The sequence below is a fragment of the Lontra canadensis genome, unplaced genomic scaffold (genome assembly GCF_010015895.1).
Source record: "Lontra canadensis isolate GAN:19392208 unplaced genomic scaffold, GSC_riverotter_1.0 scaffold39, whole genome shotgun sequence".
In the NCBI taxonomy this organism is placed as follows: Eukaryota; Metazoa; Chordata; class Mammalia; order Carnivora; family Mustelidae; genus Lontra; species Lontra canadensis.
The window spans coordinates 17452102-17475514 of record NW_022631033.1 but is presented as its reverse complement, the minus strand read 5'-3'; the positions used below and the strand labels follow the sequence as shown (position 1 = coordinate 17475514).

General features: G+C 40.9%; 1 protein-coding gene across 1 annotated transcript in view; it reads left to right on the top strand.

Moving 5' to 3' along the window:
* TNKS (tankyrase) overlaps window positions 1–22349 on the top strand; it is a 199671-nt gene extending 177322 nt beyond the window's left edge. The window contains 9 exon segments of the mRNA XM_032869968.1: window positions 1350–1587; window positions 2407–2489; window positions 10433–10553; window positions 11738–11835; window positions 13383–13457; window positions 14340–14445; window positions 15183–15369; window positions 18210–18366; window positions 22239–22349. Of these exon segments, the coding sequence (XP_032725859.1) occupies window positions 1350–1587; window positions 2407–2489; window positions 10433–10553; window positions 11738–11835; window positions 13383–13457; window positions 14340–14445; window positions 15183–15369; window positions 18210–18366; window positions 22239–22325 (1152 nt within the window). The 3' untranslated portion in view covers window positions 22326–22349.
* Window positions 22350–23413: the final 1064 nt, after the last annotated feature.

Below are 23413 nucleotides of genomic sequence, written 5' to 3'. Positions count from 1 at the left end.
GAAAATTTACCCTCTAGGCCGTATACTATGCCTTTGAAGATGGAAAAGTAAATTGATATGCACAATAATTTATCATATTTTAACCAGAAATACCTTCCCAGGCCACATTCTGTCTCACACATCTATTGCTGAGTAACAGACCACTTCAGAACACTCAGTAGCTTAACCGAAACCCAAGTCAGTGGCTTCCCACAGTGACTGACTGTTGCCCCCGGTTCCGTGGGTTCCATGGCTCCGCGACCCAGTTCTGCGGTGCGTACACCTCCCTCCAGCTGGGAGCTCAGCCGAGGCTGCGAGGTCTAGGCCCGCCCTTCATCCTCCAGGGCGTCTCTCCACGGAGCCCCCCTTCCCTCTGTAGTTGACCTGGACTTCTTTAGAGCATGGAGACGACGCCTCTGAGAGAAGAATAGAAGCTACTGGTCATTTTAAAGCTGGCCTTAAAAGCCTCGAACATCACCCCATCTATGTTCTGTGGGTCACTGCAACTCGCAGGGCTGCCCGGATCTAAGGGGAGGGAGACAGATGCCACCTCTGGATGGGAAGAGTGGCGTGCATGCACGCAGAGGAGGGAGTTAACGGCCTGCTGTCTTCGGAGACTCCCACGTCGTCTCACAGCACTTGGGCCTAGCGGGCTGTGACGGTGTGAATAAGCCAGCCAGACTAAGGCCGTGGCCTTCTAACATTTCCAGATTATAACTGGACATTTAATTATTAAGCATGCACTAAATAACTGAGGAAAAGTCATTGTCCGTATTGAGGCGTCTGCAAACCTCATGTAAATATGAGAACTGCAGGAGAGACTGCGTCAGTACTGCAGCAGGCTGTTTTTTAACGGGACAGGAAACTTTTTTAAACTCATTCCCATCTTTATTAACTTACACTTTGAATACATGTGTCATAAGTATGGACAACTGTGTCTGCACGTTTCACTCAGTGTTTAAAAAACGTTTCCAGAAATCAGTATAGTCTACATTCTCAGATGTCTCCTCCATGGTTGACTTTGATATACGTGAATGCGTGTGTGGCAAGAACACAGATTTTTGCTGAAAATCTGTTCTCAGCAAATTCCAGCTATAGAATACAGTAGTATTAACTAAAGTCAGGGTGTACATTAGATCTTCTGAAGATGAGATATTTTTAAAAACGATACAGGGACTCGAGTTCTGACACCTACAGAAACTGCTGGGCCTCTCTGGAGTTGCAGGTCCGGGAAGGAGCGATCAAAAGCCAGTGGGCAATAATGAAGCACTCGCTCAAGACAAATTTCAAGAAGCATTTGGCCCTTAGTGGAAAATTTTACCATTTTAAAATGTATTTTTGTGTGTGTTTATTTGTCTTATTATTTTTAGGCCGATGACATAAGAGCTTTGCTGATAGATGCCATGCCCCCGGAGGCCCTGCCTACCTGTTTTAAACCTCAGGCCACCGTAGTGAGTGCCTCTCTGATCTCACCAGCATCCACCCCCTCCTGCCTGTCTGCTGCTAGCAGCATCGATAACCTCACCGGCCCTTTGGCGGAACTGGCAGTAGGAGGACCGTCCAACACAGGGGACGGGGCAGCAGGCGCAGAAAGGAAGGAAGGAGAAGGCGAGTATACTCGTGAATGCTTATTTGGTTTTTGATGGGGGCGTTTTTTGTTTTGTTTTTTTAAAGAGAGAGTAGCCTGGGGGAGGTGCAGGTTGGGTGGGAGAGGGTGGGGGAAGGGGTAGAGGGAGAGGGAGAGAGAGAATCCTAAGCAGGCTCCATGCCCAGTGCAGAGCCCGATCCTAAGACCCTGAGATTATGACCTGAATTGAAATCAAGAGTTCAACCAGCTGAGCCCCTCGTTTTTATTTTTTTAAATGAACAGATTTCACTTACTTCTCTTAGTAATTATGGAACGCCTGTCTTAAAGACATCCTGTCCGTAAGTTTTCACATACACACCAGTTTATAAGAACTATCTTCATAGAATAAATACCTTGACATCTATATTGTTCTTATGTATATTCCAATATATCCATTTCTAACCATTACATTGTATTTAACTACTGAGTGAGTCTTATTACTGAAATTATATCAGAAAAAAACAGAGATCATTTAAGGAATGGAAAGAAATCATAACTGGTAAATTCAATTTTTAATTCCAAGCTGTTAAATATGTCACTAAAAGCATTAGATTAAACTTTATAATATTATAGTTAATATAAATGCTACCGATAAGATAAACTCTGCTTTTACTTCTCCACCAAGTTCAGAGATAACCTGAAGTGACTGAATTAAATAGATGTATTCTGGATGATTTTTATGCTCCATAAAATCATCTATTTGGCCAAGGGTGTCAGAGAGCCATGGCTTTAAGTAAATACTATCACTTCCTTTAGATTGATAACTGCTTTCTGAAAACTTTAATGTATGTCTGTTTTAGTTGCGGGTCTTGACATGAATATCAGCCAGTTCCTAAAAAGCCTTGGTCTTGAGCACCTTCGGGACATCTTTGAAACAGAACAGGTAAGCTCTCCTTTTTGCTGCGTCTTTTTAATGAAATATTAAGAGCTATTAATTGCCATTCTTGGTTTCTGTTTACTTCTTAACTGTAAAACTCATACCAAACTCCAAAGAAGCCAGGGGAATTCAGGATTTTATAATTCTCCCCAAAATTGTTTAACAGATGATGCGAGTCATTAACCGTTACTTCATTATATCTTTATAAGCGGTTTGACTACCCATGTTTTGTTACATAAACTTAGGCCATGAAACCACCTCAAGAGAATGTTTCAAAATCTTCTTTCATTATTTTGTTTCCACAAAGTGTGTCTCAATATACGTGAATAAACTCTGCTTAAAACCAATGACACATTTTTATATTAGCTGTTTAGCAGAATCTTCACAAAGCAATCATCTGTTAAATTTGGAAAGCAAAGTAATTCCTGGACAAGTGTACCTTTTGCAAATTGCCTCTTTATGAAGTTTCTGTTGTCTAGATGAGTCTAAAATAATGCTGAACCAAAACTTCGCCATATACTCTCAGACCTGTCCTATTTTCACATTCATCTTAAATGTGTATGATGCTCTGAGTATGAAGTCACCATTACAGCATTTATGAATTAAGACCCTTCTGTTTGTCACTCTATTTTTATACACGATAATGACTTTTTAATTTCTTACTGTATGATTTTATTACCACAGTCAGTATTCAATATTGAATAATAATAACTTGCTGATTTTAAATCGCCTGTTACTACTTTATATAGAATCTTAAAATGAGAAAGGTATTTAGTTATTTTCCCAGATCCTACTCTTTTAACATCCATGTGGGAAGATAAATTGTTACACTTTGGGCAGGTGTAATAAAGGGCTTGTAATTTAATGTGTGCCCCAATCTGCCCCCGTGTATAATCTACTAATTTTATGTTTACATTTACCCTATTTGGCACAGAAATCTAATATCTAGTCTGCTCATGTACTCATTTCATAGGGCTGTTACAACAAATTAGCCCAAACTTGGTGGCTTTATTCCCCCACAGTTCTGGAAGCCTGAAGTTCAAAATCGAGTTTTTGGCAGGTCTGCCCTCTCATGCCTCTGCCAGGTTCCTTGCCCCTTTGGCTTACAGCCACATGACTGCAACCTCTGCTTCCATTGTCACCTTGCCTTCTCTGTGCCTGCGCGTCTGTGTCTTAGAAGAATACTTGCGTTGGATTTAAGGCCTACCCGTGAAATACTAGGTGCTTTCCCCATTTCAAGATCCTTCACTTAGTCCCATGTGCAAAGTTTTCCAGATAGGTCCTTCATAAATTCTGGGGATTAAAACATGGATACATCTTTCTGAGGGCCACCATTCAGCTCACCACAACACAGGACAGCCCTTCATCTCTTCCTAGGACCCAGTCAGCTTAGCATGGACTTACCCTTCCAACCACCCTCTCCTACAGAGTTTCTCCTGTTTTAAGATAAATAAACCCTTTTTTTTTTTTTAAAGATTTTATTTATTTATTTGACAGATAGAAATCACAAGTAGGCAGAGAGAGAGAGGAAGGGAAGCAGGCTCCCTGCTGAGCAGAGAGCCCGATGCGGGGCTCGATCCCAGGACCCTGAGATCATGACCTGAGCCGAAGGCAGAGGCTTTAACCCACTGAGCCACCCAGGCGCCCCTAAATAAACCCTTTTTATTTTTCACTTCTTCTCTCTGTGGATAGTGCTTCCAAATTCCTCACTGGCCTCTTTGCCCCGTTTATGGTTTCTTCATAGGCTTATAGTCAATTTGGAGCTAATTAAAAACACCAGTTCTTTTTCATAGCAGTTATACTGTTAAGATTATCTAATGTCTTTTTTTCTTTAGCTAAATTTTCGTATATTGCTTATTCCAGTTATGCTCTTATTGATCAAAACAGCAGAGCGGAAATAGCACTGGCCTAAAAGACCTTGATTCTGATTATTTTCTCTTATTAGCTGTGTAACATTGGGTAAGGCATTTAGCTTGTCACTTCCCTTGACTGTAAATTATAACACCTTCAACTGTCCAGATAGTTAAAATTCCTGGTCCTGCCGTGCTCCTGTGCCAGTTTTTAAAATATGCTTTAACGACCCGTCAGATGTGTCTTTGTCTGGTGGTGAGGACTTGATAGACTTCCCTAATAATTCACTCTTCCTTGAGCTTCACCTCCCATTGATTTACCCTCTGGTTTGGAGATGCTTTCTTTTAGGATTTTTTTATTTATTTGAGAGAGAGATCACCGGCAGGAGGGAGGGGCAGAAGGAGAAGCAAACTCCCTGCTGAGCAGGGAGCCCGATTCGGGGCTCAGTCCCAGGACCCCAGGATCATGACCTGAGCCAAAGGCAGACTCTTAACCTACTAAGCCCCCCAGGCACCCTGGAGATTTCTTATGAGACTGTCCTAAACAGTAAGAATGCTTTTGCCTTATTCCCTCCCTGGAGGTATGAAAGCTCTTGTGAAAGCATTATCTCCTGCTAAAGCCAAAGGATATCCCTTAATAGATCCCTTCTTCCCAAATCAGATCCACAGGAACTGAAATTTCACACATCTTTGCTTAATAAACCAAAGACCCTAGTTGACACAAATAACTCCAATCGACTGTTGAACATTTTTCAAAGGATTTCCGTTTCTCCCCTTTCAATTTGTTTGCTGCATAATTTTGTGTTTTATTTTTTTCTCTTTTACTTTATTCTCTCAGTAACTGATTTCCTGTGACATGGATATCTCATTCTATTGATTGTAATAGTTTAATCGTTTAGTCTCTCGGTTGGGGCTTTTGACAGCTTCTCCTGTTTCATCAGTTTTATTGCTCTCTTTCACACTGTACTTTTGTTCTGAGAAATGGCTCCATCGATTTTCTTGTTGCAGGAATAATTTCTGTATCCTTTTTTATTAATATGTTGACTGTTCCACTTAATGTATATTGCCCAGCACAGCTCCTTTCCTCCAGACAAATGATACTACCGTTCTTTCTATTGAACTGTGTCTGACTATCTTCTGGCCCAAGCATCAGGCAATCAAAATAACTTTTACTTTGACAGCAAGTGTTCCTTGAGTAGCCTTTAGTTAAAGAATACTAAATTCTGTAACCCTTTCTAAAATTTACCTGCAGAATTTTCTCCCATTAACATTTCTATATCAGGCTGTAAGTATGTGATTGCTGATGGTCAAGATATTTGGGTAGTGAGGGAAGGAGTGGGCATATACCCTGTACTCATTTAATTCTTGTCTATTTCTGTTAATCCAGGGAGTGGTTCTATGTCCTGAATCGTTTTGACACACAAGATCTTTGTGCTTCTGGTTCTATTCAAGGATGCTTACCTGCAGTGGAGTGGGGATATAATTATTTTACTTCTGGTCTCAGGGAAACATCCTTCAGGGCATCACAACCTCATCCCTTCACAGTTATTCTCTCAGAAGTCTCTTAACTAACTTGACTTACTCGAACATGCAAACTTCACCAAGTAATACGCACTCGTGTCCTTTATCGTTGTAAATACTGTACCAGTGTCCCTCTGGCCCTTCCTTTATAACATAGCTTCCTGGTTAGAACACTTTTTCTCTGGGAAAGGCTGATTTGATTTTCACTGCAATTCCTAAGCATAAATGCTATGACTATGACTTAGAAAGCTTTTTTGGACATATTTATGGGCAACTCCTATATTTTCATAAAAAGTGACCTTTATAAATTTTTATTTCAAAATCAAAAGACCAAGGAAGGGTCTTGGGTACGTTAACTGTGAATGTGATTATAAAATTAGCTCTAACAACTCTTACTCTGGCCTGCATCTTTTTGAAGCCCAAGTGAAAGGAAGGAGCTTGTGCATTTAGACTCTTGATTTTTCTCTCCCCATTAAAATTCTACTTTTTCTCTCTCTACCCCAAAGAAAATGAACAAATCTTAGAAACAAGAGGCAACCCTTTTTCAAGGGACATTTGCTTTTTATGTGAGGTGATTTGGCTGATACATAAACAATCCTTATTTTAAAGATTATAATTTGGGTTTTTTTTTTAATTGAAGTAGAATTGACCTACACTATTTATTAGTTTCAGAAGTACATCATAGTGATTTGATATTTTTGTGCATTATGAAATTATCCCCACAATAAGCCTAGTTACATCTGTAACCATACAGAGTCATTGATAGTACTATGTTCCCTATGCTGTACATTCCATCCCCATGACTTACTTATATTGTAAGGGGGAGTTTGCACCCCTTTACCATCTTCACCTATTTGCCCAACCCCTCAACTCCTACCTCCTCTGGTAACCAAGTTTGTTTCCTTTATCTATGAGTCTGTTTCTCTTTTCTGTTTTAGATTCAATGTAGAAGTGAAATCCTACTGTTACTTGTCCTTCTCCATCTGACTTACTTTGCGTATACACTCTAGGTCTATCCGTGTGGTCATGAATGGCAAGATTTCGTTCTTTTTTAAATATTTAAATATTATTTTATTTTATTTTATTTATATTTTAAATATTTAAATATTTTTAAAATATTTTACTGTGTGTGTGTATATATATGTGTATATGTGTATATATATGTATATGTATGTATACACACACACACACACACACACACACACACACACACACAGTACATCTATATCCATTCATCTACCTGGGTTACTTCCTTATCTTAGCTATTGTGAATAATGTCACAGTGAACATAGGGGCACATATAGCTCTCCGAATTGGTGTTTTTGTTTTCCTCAAATAAATATGCAGAAGTGGAATTGTCAGATCTTATGCTAGTTCTGTTTTTAACTTTTGGAGGCCCCTCCACACTGTTTTCCACAGTGGCCGCACCAGTGTACATTCCCACCAACAGAGCACAAGTGTTCCCCTTTCTCCACCTCCTCCCGAATACTTGTTATTTTTTTCTTTTTGATTCCAGCCAGTCTGATAGGTTTGATCAATTTGATTTTAATGTGTGCTAGGTATAAATGCCTAGCCTAAGAAACTTGTAATTTCCTGGAGATAACTTATTGTTTAAGCGAATTAAAGATGATTTTCCCAAAAAAAACTATTTTTAATAGTATAAAATGCCTAAATCGTGGAGCAGCATATCCAAAATCCATCTAACCTGCTTCCAGATATTTCCATTTCTTTTTTTGATACAATAATCTCATATTCACGAGTTTTCAGACTTCTGGAATAATCTCTACTCCCATTCCTTTTTTTCTTTTTCTTAACCATTTATACTTACCAGGCCCTGTATTCTCTCATTTTGAAATTGCTCTCTGATTTTTCCCTTCAACCCTCTCCATTACCTCGTTCACACAGTCCTTTCTCTTCCAAACCTGCGCTTCAGAGTGTTGCCATTCTCCTCCTCAAATATAACTTTGATCGTGTTACTCTGCTGAAAAGGCTCCCTAGGAGTGTTTGGATACCATCTTAACTTGATAGATAAAGCGCATTAAGATCTGCTCCTAGCCTGCTGCTCTGTCCATCCCTTCTTCTTTCCTCTCTATATCTTATACTCTTACCCTTTTGGACTTTGGTGCTGAGAGTCTTCCAATGTTCTGTAGTCCCTTACTGGATTTTCCTTTTGCACGTGCTGTTCCCTTTGTCTTAAACACCCTTTCCTCCTTCCTCTGCCTGATGAGCTTCTGCTTCTTAGCCAAGTTGTTACCTTCTCGTAAGAACCTATCCTGAACCCCCTCCTGTTCCTTCCATCTTTCCCAGCCCTACCTACGACCTTGACCAAGTAGGAACCTTCCTAAGAGTTTCCATAGGGATTGCTCCAAAACATTTACCAACCTTTACCACATTATTGTGTTTACTTTTTAATCTTGTCAGAAGAAATAACATAAACTTCTGTGGTAGTACCTTGTTTGATTCCCGGCCCTGCTCTTTTACTACCAATTTGGACTAGTTATTTTCCTTTCTGAACTGTAGTGGATAGTTTTTGAATTAAATGAAATGTTTGATAAGTTACTTTTTGGGGAAAATACCTAGCATCTAGAAGGTGTTCATTAAATCTACTGTATAGGAATGAATGAACAAATGAACAGTAATCTGAATTCCTAAGCTCATCATTTAAGGTTTTCCAGTGGCCACTGCCTGTTAAATATGGGGACAAATTGGGCACCATGGATTCACAGCAGCTAAATGTAATGTTTAGTTATTTTAGCTTTCTAGTCAGCCCTTTAAGAAATATAAGCAAGGGCAAGAGAGATCTGGCGATCCATCTCAGCTCTCCTGTGTACTGCGTTTAGGATTGCTTTGAGCCTCAGTTCCCCATGAGGATGTCCTTAGTAACTTCAGGGTGGTCGTGAGGAGTCGGGGAGCTATTCATTCTGTGAGTGGAGCTGAATTGTCAGATACATTAAACAGTCTCCGTTTCTTTTCTAGAACTTTACAGAGAGGATGCTGTCCTTTGGCCTGGTTTCTGATTTTTCCAGATATACACTTTATGTCCAGATTCAGAAAAGTTTAAGGTTTCTTTGAATTGAAGCTACCACATCGATATGAGATCCTGTTTTTCCGTCAACCTTATTTGAACCAAAGTTTAGAAGGAAAAACGGGGACATCGTTAATGTAGGAAACCCTGTGCCCGGCTTCCAAAGTATATTAGATTATGTCTAGCTAAAAATATACAGGCTCCTATTATGTTGTGAATTATTCTGTCTCAAAGATGTATATCTCAGAACTGTTGTTTTTTAAAAGCTCTGCTCAAAATTTCCTTTTGGTGATTGGAAGCGAATTGCCCGTTTTGTACAATGGAGCGATTATTTCTTAAATGGCCACTTAGGAGCACTATAGTAAATGATTCCCAAAGAGTGAGTGATGTATACTTGCTGCACCGAGAAGATCAGACTCATTATATAATATTTCATTCTGGCAATAAAAATCAGCGAACTCCAGGCCTAATTTGCCAGGGTTTTTTGTTTTGTTTTGTTTTGTTTTTTAATGTAATATTCAAGTAAAAAGGTAGAGAACACTACAGATAGATAAAACATATTTGAGTTGGAAAAAGGGTGTCTATGAAAGGATTTCTCAGTTTTCCGAGGAAAGAGAAAACTAAAGGCTCATCTTGTAAAGTAGTATTTGCATTGTCACAGGGCCAGCTTCTTCTGAGCTAGATTTCATGTTTCAGCCCTCCAGAAATGTGGAGGCCCCAGATTCCGTCCTGTGCATCCCGAACTCTGCCACTGGGTGGCAGTAGAGTCACAGGTACTTTTAGTCAACAAAGGCGCTGGGTGATTTTTGAGTCCTGGTAGTCAGCCACCAGCTAACCACCTCCATTTGCAGGGATGAATAAGCAGAAATTATAAACCACTGTTTTTACAACAACAGAATGTATGTAAGGCTTCAGGGACTGTTAAGTCTGGGATTTATAAGAGGACTTAAAAACCATCTACTCTCCCTTCTGAACTGGTATTTTTTATATAACTTCCGTATAACTGTATACTCGTGTTCTAAATCTCACCGCTTTCAAAGGCAGCCTTTTCCGTGCTTGACTATTTCTCAGCACTGGAGAGTTCTTTATCTTTATATAAATCCTACTTAGCTAAAACTGCTTCCTCCTTTTGTCACATTCTCTTTCCTTGTGCTAAGCCCTTCTCCCTTTCCCCCACCATTTTTCTATGCTGCCTGATGGATCCAGAGATCTGGTATTTCCCTGTTTTCAAGCTTCTGGTTGTTTTCTCTTATATCTTGAGGCAGGCACAAAGTGGTAGAGTTAAATAATCAAAAGGAAATACAGCAGTGTTCATTCTATATCTCAATAGCATTGTTTCTGCCATTATAATTCACCATTGACTAGAAGGAAGGAATATTTCAAGTGAGTAAAAAGCTGATAAAATTATCAAGACAACTTTAAGATTTTAAGTTCACAGTTAAAGAAGACAAAAGAATTTGTCAGTTTGGATGGGTTATTATAGCATGGAAGATTCATGGAAGAACTGAGCCACTGTTAAAGATTTAGCGATTAATTTTGTTCCATTTTTTCAGATTACACTAGATGTACTGGCTGATATGGGCCATGAGGAGTTGAAAGAAATAGGCATCAATGCATATGGACACCGCCATAAATTAATCAAAGGAGTAGAAAGACTATTAGGTGGACAACAAGGTAAGTTATTTGGGGAAAAAGAGTAAGTCTCAGAAATTAGCAGGATAAGTAAGTTGTTAGGGCTCAAGTGGTCTGAACCCAGAGCTCATACGCTTGGAGGGTGTAGCACCTCCTTCCTGCCCCCTCTCCCCACCAACACTGTATATGCTGAGTCTCTCTGGAATCTTCACTTCTCTCCTTTCCCACTGCTGTTGAATCCAGTACAGGTCACCTAATCCAAGCCACTGTCATCTCTCCCTTTGACTGTCACAACCGCCTTCCAGCTTATCTTGGAGCCTCACCTTTGCCACCCTCCAACCCCCATGCCTGGCTGCACTGCTCCCAGAAGACTCTTTTCGAAATGACCCTATGATCATATCAGTGCATTGCTTAACACCTTTCAATAGAATCCTGTTGCTTTGGGGATAAAATCAGACATTTGTAACATGGCTTTTCATAATCTGACCTCTTCCTCTGACCTCATCCTGAACCTTTGTCCCCTGCCACAACTGGAAACTCAGGCTTTTTTCCACTGTACTGTGCTGTTACAAACCTCCTATCTCCCCCCACCTTGTCGGCCTGCACGTTTATCATCTCTGTGTTCGCCATAAGTGCTTTCACAATAGGAAAGCAAAGGGAGAGAAGGGGAAAAACTTGATTTAGTCACTGCAGAGCCAACAAAGTCATAAGAGTAACATGAAACTAAATGGTAGCAGTTTTTGAGTTTAAGTCTTGCTTATTTGTCTGCATTAAATTAACAAAGGCAATGAAATTAATAAGAATCTGTTTCTGTTTAATAAGAATCTAATCTGTTTTAGACTTGAATTATGAGTGGCCATTTCAAGCCATCTCACAGAGTTTTTACAGGATAATTCTTAGATTTTAGACCTGACTGCATTGTGATTACAATGTATTTCTCTTTTGTATCAGACGTAGCTGCATGTGTGTTTATAATAGAATTCTGCTCAATAAGAAATTGTTGAGCCATGCTGGGGAACTCTGTAAAACAGATCAAATTGATCCCCAATCCCCTCTCCATTACTTCTCTTGCTTTGGATGTATTTGTTCAATAGAACCTTATATACGAAGGTCACATTGCAAATAATTTAAATTTCTTCTAAAATATCATTATTTATGACAAAGTTGTCCCTAAAATTGAGCCTGAATAGCGTGAACTTTAATTCATTAATTTTTCTTTCCTATAGGCACCAATCCTTATTTGACGTTTCACTGTGTTAATCAGGGAACTATTTTGCTGGATCTTGCTCCAGAAGATAAGGAATATCAGTCAGTAGAAGAAGAGGTAATGTACATCAACATTTTTAATTCTCTTTTCCTGAAATCTGTGGTTAGGCCTATTTTTTCAGTAGAGGTAAGCTTGTCTGACAGTGACTTAGGATCACTCGCCTCTCTGTCATCCTAACTGCCTTAGCCATTGTGGTGGTGTACTGCCCAAACTCAGCAAGGACCGTGGATTAGCGTTCTACCACAGGGTTTTCCCATCAAAAGCCTAGGGTTCAGTGGACGGGCCACAAGGGTCTCTTCGTCCCAGAGACTTTCTTGAAATCAGGCAAGTAGGAACCCTTTTAGAACTATTTGCTTGTGTTGTTCAAATGCTACTAGAAGAATGATAGGAAGTGAGAATCTTGCCTCACATATAGCAAATACCTTCTTGTTTTTATTTTCACGCAAAGTTATAAAATGTGACGATAAAATAATACACCTACTTTTCCTGTTCGCATATGAAATCTGCCTCATAACTCAGTCGCCTTTACCAACTTCAGTCACTGTGTTAAAGCACTATATGGACGACCCCTCCTGCCAGACAGACACCGCAGAAATTCCCTCCCTACTCTGGCTTCCCCCTCATTTCTTACACATAATAAACAAAGTGCCTAATGTCTTTATCACAATAAATAAGCCACCTAACTAAATCTATTATTTTGCAGAGAAATGCATGCCTAAGTCTTTTTGTTTATTTTCTGCCTTTTAACTAGAGCTCAAATTATTCTCATGCTGGGAAGTCTGGCTCTGTTACCGTAGGGTGGGTTTTCGGCTCAGGCCTGGCCAGTCTGTCAGGGAAGTGTAGCACCTTCCAGGGGCCTCCTGCCTAATCACCCTGTTAGTGGTTAGCAGATTTGGAGAATAATGTCCAAAATGTGATGAATAACTTTGCAAACAGAGCAGTAAGATAACTCTTTTGAGTCAGTTCTATGAGAAACTTGGGTCTTTAGAACATTTTACTTTTCCATAATCCTTTTGAATTTGGAGAGCGGACGAAGAAAGAGTACCACTCAGAGGGAAGTTACTCTACTTAGTTACCCGGCATACCCAGCTTCTCCTGGTCACGGAGATGTTCTTTGAGATCCCAAATTGATAATATGGTCTGTTTCACCCAGGGAACAGAAGTTGATTAAATTTTTAAAATTCTTTGTGTTTATTTGAGCATTTGTTTAGTCGGTATTCATCAAATGTGAGTTTAAGTTTGACTTAATCCCAGTGTTGCTTCTCATTCTCAGTAACATAAAATAGTAATGTAGATAACTTAATGTGATGTTTTATTTCTGTGTTCCCCATTGTGCTTACAGGAAACTCTTCCAAAGCTTTTACTAAAAATTAAAGAGAAAATGCAGAAGTTTAATATTTATGTCATGACTACTTTCTCATCAGAAATACTTACCCATTAAACTCTGGTGAATCATTTATAGTCAACTCCTATTTATTTATTAGCCCTGAGTCTGAGACTCATCAGTAAAAAAGTATAACAGAAGTGAATGTTGAAAACAGAGGAATGTCTTCAGAATTATATACTGGCATATTCCCAGAAAGTTCTGTTATTTTGTTCTGTAGATGCAAAGTACAATCCGAGAACACAGAGATGGTGGCAATGCCGGTGGTATCTTCAACAGATACAATGTCATTCGAGTAAGTCTTTAAAATTTCAGGGTGAAAATTGGATTGCAGGGCATATCTGAAAATCAAATCTAGACAATGAAAAGTTTTTTTTAAATGTCCTATTTTTAAACTGTCGAGATAATCAGCCATCTGTTGCCTGGCAGTCAGGTGTCACTTTCCACTAATCCCTCAAGACTGTATTTCACCAGAAACAGAGACTGGATGGAAACAGGAAAGCTACAGACGGAAGGCTAGATCTCTTGGGGTTGGTGGTACAGATACAGTGATGAGACTCAGCTTGCCCACAGATTTAGACCAGAGCTGACAGAGTTTTTATCACCACTTCCGAGTAGCTTTGAAGGCCTGGTTTTCAATCTGAGTCAGTGATTATATCAGAATGCATGTATCTCTTAATTTCAGTATCTTAATTTATAACATGGGATAGATGTGCTTTTTTCAAAGGAGCATCATAAAGCTACATAAAACCTGTTGAGAACTGACTACATCCTTGGAAGTTATACCAGTGCCCCTCAGAATTCCCTGGAGAGTTTTTAGAGAGCTTCTAGAAGAATGCAGATTTACAGGCCCCTGTATCCCAACATTCAACAAGTCTGGGAGGAGTCTCGGAATAGCTTTTCTTTTCTTTAACTCCTCAGGTGATTCTGAGGTACAACCAGGTCTAGTGCAGAAATAACCAAAGCCGTACCTGAAGATTTTGTCACTAACAGCCAGAATGTTAACTTAGTTACACTGCCCTGGCAACTTTATCCTTTTTAAATAATGTTTTAAGCAAATGAAACAAAAACCAAGAATTGAACCTTTCTCAAAGAAAACATACTTTTCATTTTAAATTATAAACTGCCAACTAACATCCATTTCACTAATTTGCTTCTTTCTCCCTCATCCTTAAAGATTCAGAAAGTTGTCAACAAGAAGTTGAGGGAACGATTCTGTCACAGACAGAAGGAGGTGTCTGAGGAGAATCACAACCACCACAACGAGCGCATGTTATTTCATGGTGAGCGGCGCGCCTGTCTCTATCTCTTGGGCTTTTGCTAATTCCAATAAAGTGGAAAGCCTATGTTATTGACTGCATTAGTGTTGTGCTGAAAATGGCTGGTTTTGATTTTTTTTTTTAATTATGTGTCAGTACAGTTTGCTAACACATTGCTTGTTAGGACAGGCTTTCCAGGGTGTGTAGAATGAGAATAACTTATCTGGAATGGTTTCAGAACTTGTACTGCAAGTTGAGCCATCTAGATAGTGAAATATTTTCATTACAGTTTAGCATAATTGTTTTCAGTTTATCAGATTATCTGTTTTTGTGTAAAGTAAGATTGGGCATAAAATCTATATTTTTAAAGCCACAGGGACTTTGCCATCTTTTTTGGGGGGGGGGTGGAGGAGCAAAGGGAGAGAAGGAATCTTAAGAAGACTCTATGCCCAGCACGTAGCCTGACGTAGGGCTCAGTCTCACAACCCTGAGGTCATGACCACCCAGGCGCCCCTGTACTTCACTATCTAAAAATCTCATGCCATCCACAAAAGCCACATTATATCCTTGCTTGGCAAACACTGGGTCCCTGCTAAGATTCCAGTATGAGAAATAATTTAGGTATGGTAGACCATCTTACAAGTTCATATACACATTATTGATAACTTAATATTAACCTGCCAAGTGCACATAGTTTGTAGCTAATTGAGGTTCTAGAGAAGTATTCAAAAACACTGATCTTTCTGTGTTTCTGTTTTTAGGTTCTCCTTTCATTAATGCCATTATTCATAAAGGGTTTGATGAGCGACATGCGTACATAGGAGGAATGTTTGGTGCCGGGATTTATTTTGCTGAAAACTCCTCCAAAAGCAACCAGTATGTGTATGGGATTGGAGGAGGCACAGGCTGCCCCACACACAAAGATCGGTCATGCTACATATGTCATAGGTGAGTGTCTTGCCTTTGGGATTGCTGTCCTCAGATCATGAGCCCCAGTAGTTCCTCAGGTTCTACAGAAGTCACTTATCCTCAGTGTTGTTACTCAGAGTGAATCACACCGGTTTGGGGTTGAATAGAAATAGCTGACCAGCCTCTGCCCTAACAGGAGAAATGACACAGAGCTAATGAGCCGCGCTAGCAGAAGCCAGATACGCGTCAGCCAGTCCCAGGTTAGGATGAAACTGCCTCCATCTTGACTTTCTCCCTGGGCTTCCCTTGCCTTGCTTCAGATTCAGAAAAAGAAAAGATTGAGAATTATTTCTTTCGAAGAACCTCTAGCTTTAGATACTTTTAAGCTAAGATGCCCAACTTCTGTAAACAAGTTGAATCTTTAATCTGTTTCTGATGTTGCTAGCTGTGCTTTAAGGCAGGATATATAATTTGCCTTGAAAAGTTCAATTTCAGAATATTAACTTTGGATGAATAGTAAGCATATGAATGTTAGCTTTTTAAATAGAATTTTAAAACTCAAATTCAAGAGAATAATATTATAATCTCTCTGAAGTCAGTGAAAAAAATACCATTCTCTTCCATGCCACTGGAGAAAACACAAAAGAATTGTACATTACAAAGATTGCAGTTGATTGTGTTTTTCTTTAAATTAACCAGATGGAAAGGTTACTTAGAGATCTTGTAACTCAGGGGAAACCCCAAAAAGATCCAGATAGCCTTGAAATTCATTATAGTTGTTGACCTTGAAACTTCCTCTTCTCCGTTCCTTTATGAACATCTTTAACAGCCACCAGCAGTTCTAGGATGGTTGCAGTATGTCCAGAAGGAACCTTCTCTCTAGTAAGGCCTCTGGTTAATCGCACACAAAAGTTCCGATGGATGTGTGACATGCCAAAACTCTTGTTGCTGCAAACCTATCCTAAGCAAGCACTAAAAGTGAACCTAGATGAAGATTAGCAGTTGCCCACTGCAATTAGACACATAAGTTTATGTCTTAGTCAGGATTTCCTAGGAAGCAGAGCCTGAAGCAGAAGCTTATATGCTAGCACTTTCTCGGCAAGCGCAATACCGGAGAAGCAGGAGTGACGGCACAGAGAGAAATAAAGCGGAGAAGGAGGCGGAGCGAAGACAGGGAGATGCGTCAGTGCCTTGGCCTGTTTCAGTTTCACAACAAGTGTGGTCTGTGGCTCAGCCCATGAGCCATCACCTTCAGTGAGGCCGTGTGAACTCTAGTACACTGTGGGAGGCCGGAGCTGAATTCACCTGCCGGCTCCTCTCTGGCATGGATCACCATTTGCCCCACAGGGCACTGCTGTCCCCCAACATGGGGCTGCTGTGTCTGCAGAACGCAGCATGACGCCCAGGGCTGGCCAGGGAGCGGACTGGAGCCGGTGCTCCCCACCGGCCTGTCTGCTGCCTGCGGCTTCACGGGCCGGGCCTGCGTCTTCTCCTGCCCCCGCAGCTATGGGGGCGGAGGCTGGGGCAGGAGGCGAGGGCCTGTCTGTGTGGTATATGGAGCAGCCATGGCAGTGGGCCCAGCAGACTGAGCGGGCAGAGTCCAGTGACACCACCGTGCTGCCATGACGTGGAGATGGAGCTTGGGCACCTCCCTCTGTCGCAATCGGGCTGGGGCGCCTGGGCGGCTCTGGGGGTCCAGCATCCAACTCTTCATTTCCGCTCAGGTCATGGTCTCTGACCCCGTGTCTGCACGGAGCCTGCTTAAGATGTTCTCTGCTCCCCCTCCTTCTCTCCCTGCTTCCATGTGCGTGCTCTTGCTCTCTCTCTCTCTCTCTTTCTCTCTTAAAAAACCAAAAAACCTTTTCCATGGGGACCTCCAAGAGAATGTCGCTGACACGAGGCCAGCGCCCCGCAGTGTCATCAGGAATATTGTGCTGGAAAAGCCCGCCCAGGCAGGACCCAGTTACGCTGGGTCTGGCAAGATTTGACTCAGAATAGTATCTCTGGTTTGTTACAATGCAAAGATCATGCGCTATTACTAAAAACAAACTATTTGAATAATAACTATTTTACACATTTAACAGTATGATCAATCTCACTGAGTAGTTAAAACATTTGTGACTTATATTCAAGGCTTACAAACTTTGATTTTAAAGGGCTACCTAATATTTTAGGCTTTGCAGGCCATATGATCCCTGTCATAGTGACTAACCTCAGCCCTCGTAGTGTAGAAGCAGCCGCAGAGGACACGTGTATGAGTGTGTGGCTGCATTCCAATAAAATTTTATTTACAAAAACAGGTGGCAGACTAGGGTTAGTTTATATAATGCACTTTCTTTCCAATCAGCGTCTCTTGTCCTGTGTAATAGTCAACATCTTTCCTAATTGGTGTTTCACCCAGGTAGGATGATTTCCAGCCATACATTTAAGCTAAGCATTTTGGCATATGATCCACTTTTATTATTATTTATCTCATCCTGGTTTTTACTTCTTCATAATGAGTAAACCCGATCTTGATTTCAAATGGTGCTGCCTTCTGTGTATTTGCTTCAGTCCTCCTGCCCTCCCTGCCCTGGTTCATCCTCACAAGAGCTCCGTTTTTGCTAGGATTCCTTTTTCGACCAGTCAGAACTTGCCGGGTATTTTCTGTCATTGATTCTGTAACCACACCAAACCTACTTTAACTATTGAGTCTGCTGCTTATGGTAAATCAGGATATCAAATTCCATCCCATCCATCCCTACTCAAATGCGAAAGTGACATTTTAAGTTAGCTTGCCTTGTGTTAAATATTTATTTTAGAAAATTATCACACCTAAGAGTTCTGTCACTCTAAGATTTAATGCTTCCTTCAAAGCATTGCTTTCCTTTTTCCTTTAGGCAAATGCTTTTCTGTAGGGTGACCCTTGGAAAATCCTTTCTGCAGTTCAGCACCATGAAAATGGCTCATGCGCCTCCAGGACATCACTCAGTGATCGGGAGACCAAGTGTGAACGGGCTGGCATATGCCGAATATGTCATCTACAGAGGCGAGCAGGTATGGTACCCATCAAATCAGCATAACTGAGCTACTGAACATGTCAGCGCAGAGAGCAGCTTCCATTTAAAGAATTTTCTTTATGGATATACTTGCTACAGGCTGGTCATGTGAGTTGACTCTCAGTATTTCTGACTGTGGCACTTAACACAGAACAATAGCTTTCCAAGTTGTGAAGCTGTAGTGCATTCAGTTTCTGCCTACTGTGTAGGCCCTAAAGTAAAATTGTCAACAAGCAGGAAAACTTATCATTTTCCAGCCCATCCCTTAACTCTCACAGTACTGCTAAATGCCTGTTGATTTGACTAAAAACAAAGATCAGTTTGTCTGAATTTAATTGAATTTCAAATGGATAGCTTAACTATGCTGATGGAAAATTGGGGGGGGAAAAAGAGGGAGAGAGAGAGAGAGAAAGCAGGAATTAATTAAGTACAAGTAACGTATAAAAACAATATTTTATTATATGTCATCAGTCCTGGCCAGGTAAGGTGTGGAGTAGCCATAGGAAAGACACAGAAATCCTGAACTTTGTTTACAAGATGTGTTGATGGTGGTGGTATGGGCAAAGCAATGAAACTACTTTAGGTGTGTTGTAGGATTGAGCAAATGAGTAAATATGTTGATGTTTGATTTGGAAGCTGGGATTCTCATGGTAGAAGAAGGGGCATGCAAATCTATAATGGGGGGATGGTGAGAATAACTATAGAGATGGACTGAAATTGGAGATACTGATAGGAACTCCTTTCTCATACAGGTATGTATGTTTGTGTACTTATAAATATATGTATGTACAGGGATATGTGTAGGAGTATATGTAGGTACGTGTATGCATATGAGCATAGACATGCGTATATTTCTTAGCACTGTCTCCTGAAAGCAAGGAGACCCCAAAAGCAGTGAGCACACCTAGACCTAGATCTTGGTCTCTAATACCATTCCCCACCAAAAGGAACCCAGGCTCTTCAGAGAAACAGCTAATTCCAGGGCTGGAGCAGAATAGGAGCAAGGTGAGCCTGGAACATCCTGGAAGTAATGAAGTACTCAATGTTGGGGGGGGGGGCATGTCACAAGGACACAGAGCCAGCAGGAAGGGCTCCCACTGGCCAAATCTGGAACACTTTGATGACCAAAATAAATATAGTAATAAATTTTAAGCCTCTGAGAAAAAAAAAAGGAGTCCATGATTCTGTAGTGATAACAAATAGATAAATAGATAAATGAAGGGGCAAGGAAGGCTTTTGCTTGTAGTAGAAAGCCAAGGGGAGATGAGTAGATGTGGAGGGAATACTGGATTTGGAAAATCATCATCTTGGGACCATTGTGACAAGAATCATAAATGGATGCTTAATCTAGGAGACAATTTTGATTAAAAATAAAAGGATATTTGTATGGTCTTACTAACTACAAAGGAGAAGAAAACAGTAATTATACATTGGAGAAAAGGAGCAGTGCCTTGACCAGATGATCAAAAATAACATCACCAATAAGGGACAGATAGAAATAGATTGTGCCTCAGATATGATACTCTGAGAAGGGTTCACCATTGTCTATGCAACATTCCAGCCAAGAATGTATAACCTTGTTCTAATCAAAGTGAGGAATGTTCTATTAAAAAAAAAAAAAAAGGTGGGAAGACTGGATTCTTCAGAAACGTCAATATGATAAAAGGCAGAGAAAGACTTTAAAAACTCTCCAGATTAAATGAAACCCAAGAGACAGGACAACTAACTTAAGGTCCTGCCCCCAGTTGGATCTGGTATTGGAAGAGAAACATTATTAAATCAGCTGAGAACATTGGAATATGAATGATAGGTATTATATTAAAGTATTATACCAACATAAAATTATAATGTATAATTACACTTTTGTCCTTTGTATTCCTGCTGAGCCCCCCTCAGAAGGGACTTCTCTTTAATGGATCATCATAATAATAATGTTGTTGTAGTAACTTACACATATTGGATTCTTATTATGCCATACCTGTGTTGAGGTATGTTCCCTCTAAACCTACTTTGTTGAGAGTTTTTATCATAAATGGCTGTTGTACTTTGTCAAATGATTGTTCTACATCTATTGAAATGATCGTATGGTTTTTATACGATAAGAGACTCTTTTTATAAGAGACTGATGTGATGTATCATGTTGGTTGGTCTGCAAATATTGAACCACCCTTGTAAGCCAGGAGTACTTCCCACTCGATGGTGATGAATGACTTTTTAAATGTATCATTGGATTCGGTTTACTAGTATTTTGTAGTTTTGTTTTATAGAATATAAGTTAAATTTTATGGTATTTATCTTTTTCTGTCTGACTCACTTCACTTAGCATATACCCTTTAGGCCATCCACGTTGTCACAAATGGCGAGATCTCTTTTTAACGGCTGAGTAATATTCCATTGTGTATATATATACACCTCACACCTTCTTTATCCATTTTTCTGTCGACGGACACTTAGGTTGCTTCTGTCCTGGCTACTGTAAATAATGCTGCAGTGAACATAGTTGTTCACATATCTTTTTGAAAGTCCAGTTTTTTTTTATAAGTAATAGTTTTTTTTTTAATTTTTTATTTTTTCAGTGTAACAGTATTCATTATTTTTGCACCACACCCAGTGCTGCATGCCATCCGTGCCCTCTCCAATACCCACCACCTGGGTTCCCCAACCTCCCACCCCCCACCCCCTCAAAACCCTCAGATTGTTTTTCAGAGTCCATAATCTCTCATGGTTCACCTCCCCTTCCAATTTCCCTCAGTTTTTTTGGATCCTTTATTCTTTTTATTATCTTACTCCATATCCGTAAGCAAGTAATTTGTAAGTCATCATTCAGCAAATTATTTTGGGGCCCTAAAGCACTTACGTCACCAAAGAATACTAGTTTCTAGCCACAGAGCACTAAGAAATGCTCCCTCTAGTTGTATCATTATATTATATTTAGGGTTGAAGAATTCTTACGTAACATACATAGTTTTAAGGGACTTTTTTTTGCCCCCCACCCAATTGTCTTGGTAGTGATTTCCTCTAAGAAACGGTCTTTCCATTCCAGATACAGAGCCTCTCATTTTACATACTTCAAGAAAAAGAGGCCAGAGAGAAAGAGAGTAAGCGGGGTGGCAAGTCTCAGTCTGAACCATTATGTTGCCTTTTATTAGTCACTTTTTATTTATTTATTTTTATTTTTTGTAAAGATTTTATGTATTTGACAGAGAGATCACAAGCAGGCAGAGAGGCAGGCAGAGAGAGAGGGGGAAGCAGGCTCCCCACTGAGCAGAGCCCCCGATGCAGGACTCGATCCCAGGACCCGGAGATCATGACCCGAGCCGAAGGCAGAGGCTTAACCCATTGAGCCACCCCGGCGCCCCTATTACTCACCTTTTAAAAATGATCTCCAAACAGTTCCGAGTTACTGGTGACTCACCAGGCCTCACCCTTCCTCCTTCTTGCTCAGTGGATTATATTTGGGAGTAATTAATTTGAAATCAGTTCAGCCAAATTACTCTTTCCTTCACCAAACTTTTATTAAACATATGCTGTGTGACAGCACTGTGTCAAGTGAGGTGAAAAAGAGAGAGACTTTCTCCGGCCTTAGTTTTCCCGGCCACGGCATGCGCATGAAGGGTGAGCGCACTGTTTCAGGGTGCTCAGAGTGGAAACCGCGCTACGGCAGTTCTCCAGATGATACGGTCTAGACACGTTTCTAGGCAATACGTAGGTCGGTCTGGCGTGTGTGTGTTGTCCAGGCACCTGTCGAGGCCGGCCTTCGTGGGCTCTGGGGTGCGTGTAGAACACTGATGGGGACCAGCAGCCTCTGAGACGCCCGCTGAATACTGGACCGCCACAGGAGTGACTCGTTTCTCTTCTGGCCCTTTGCAGGCGTACCCTGAGTATCTCATCACCTACCAGATCATGAAGCCGGAAGCTCCCGCTCAGAGCGCCACAGCCGCGGAGCAGAAGACCTAGTGAACGCCCACGGGGAAAGGCCACAGCGGATTTGAACTTGGGACCGGATTACAGTGGATTGTTGCCAACAAAATCAGTATTCCGTAAATCCGAGGCGGCCTAGAAAGAAGCTGTCTTTTACAAAGCATTGCGATAGTGATGAAGAGAGTATGAGTAACTGACCCGTACTCCACTGCTACTGTTCTCTTTGAGGAAATGTTTACAGGGGCGGCCTTTTACCATATCTCAGGCTCATTTGCGTTGCAGCCGTCCATTTCCAAAACAAGATTGCTTTGATCTAGGCTTGGAAATGGGGGGTAAAAAATCCCATAACCAATACTTTCCCAAATTTCACACTTCACACACTACATTTGCTTTGTTCCATATGGCACGTGTATGTAAGAGATGCATACATATGATGGGCTCAGTTTTAGTTTTTTCTAAACATGCATCATTGTCTTTTTTTATCTTTTCTTCTTTTCTTTTTTTTTTTATTTGTTTGTTTACTTTGAAAATGAGCCAGAGCCTTATCGAGGATATTTTGCACAGAATCACACTGACTAAAATCATTAGCGATTCAACCGAAGCTTCTGGATGAGCAAGACTTAGTTTCCCCTTAGTTTTCACTTGGATTTCTTTCGTATCCGTATTTCTCATTGTAAATTGGGACGGGAAGGAAAACCATCACGTTTTAGCTTCCTTTTATGAATTGGCCTTCCCAGGGAAAGGCACAAAGGTCAGCCTGCCTGAGGAGCTCCCCGAGTTCAGAGAAGTCGAAGCCCTGAGGGCCCCTTGCTGTTTCCCATCACAGCCTGCCCTGGAGGCGTTCAGGCCAATGCCAGAGACCCTGGAGGGAAAGGTTGGAGTGACCGGCCCAGGGCTCATGAAACCGCCACACGGGGGAGGGTTGGGGCGGGGGGAGCAGCGCCCAGACGAGCAGGGAGCACGTGGTTCCCTGAGGCCGCAGCAGGAAAGGATCGCAGGGCCGGCTCGAATAGTCGTCTCTTCTCTTCCGCCTGACCACCGCGTAGTCGCCCCCGACATTAGCTGCCTTATTGCCAAATTCAGTGGAATTTTCGTACTTCATGAGAGTCACGATAATCTTTATT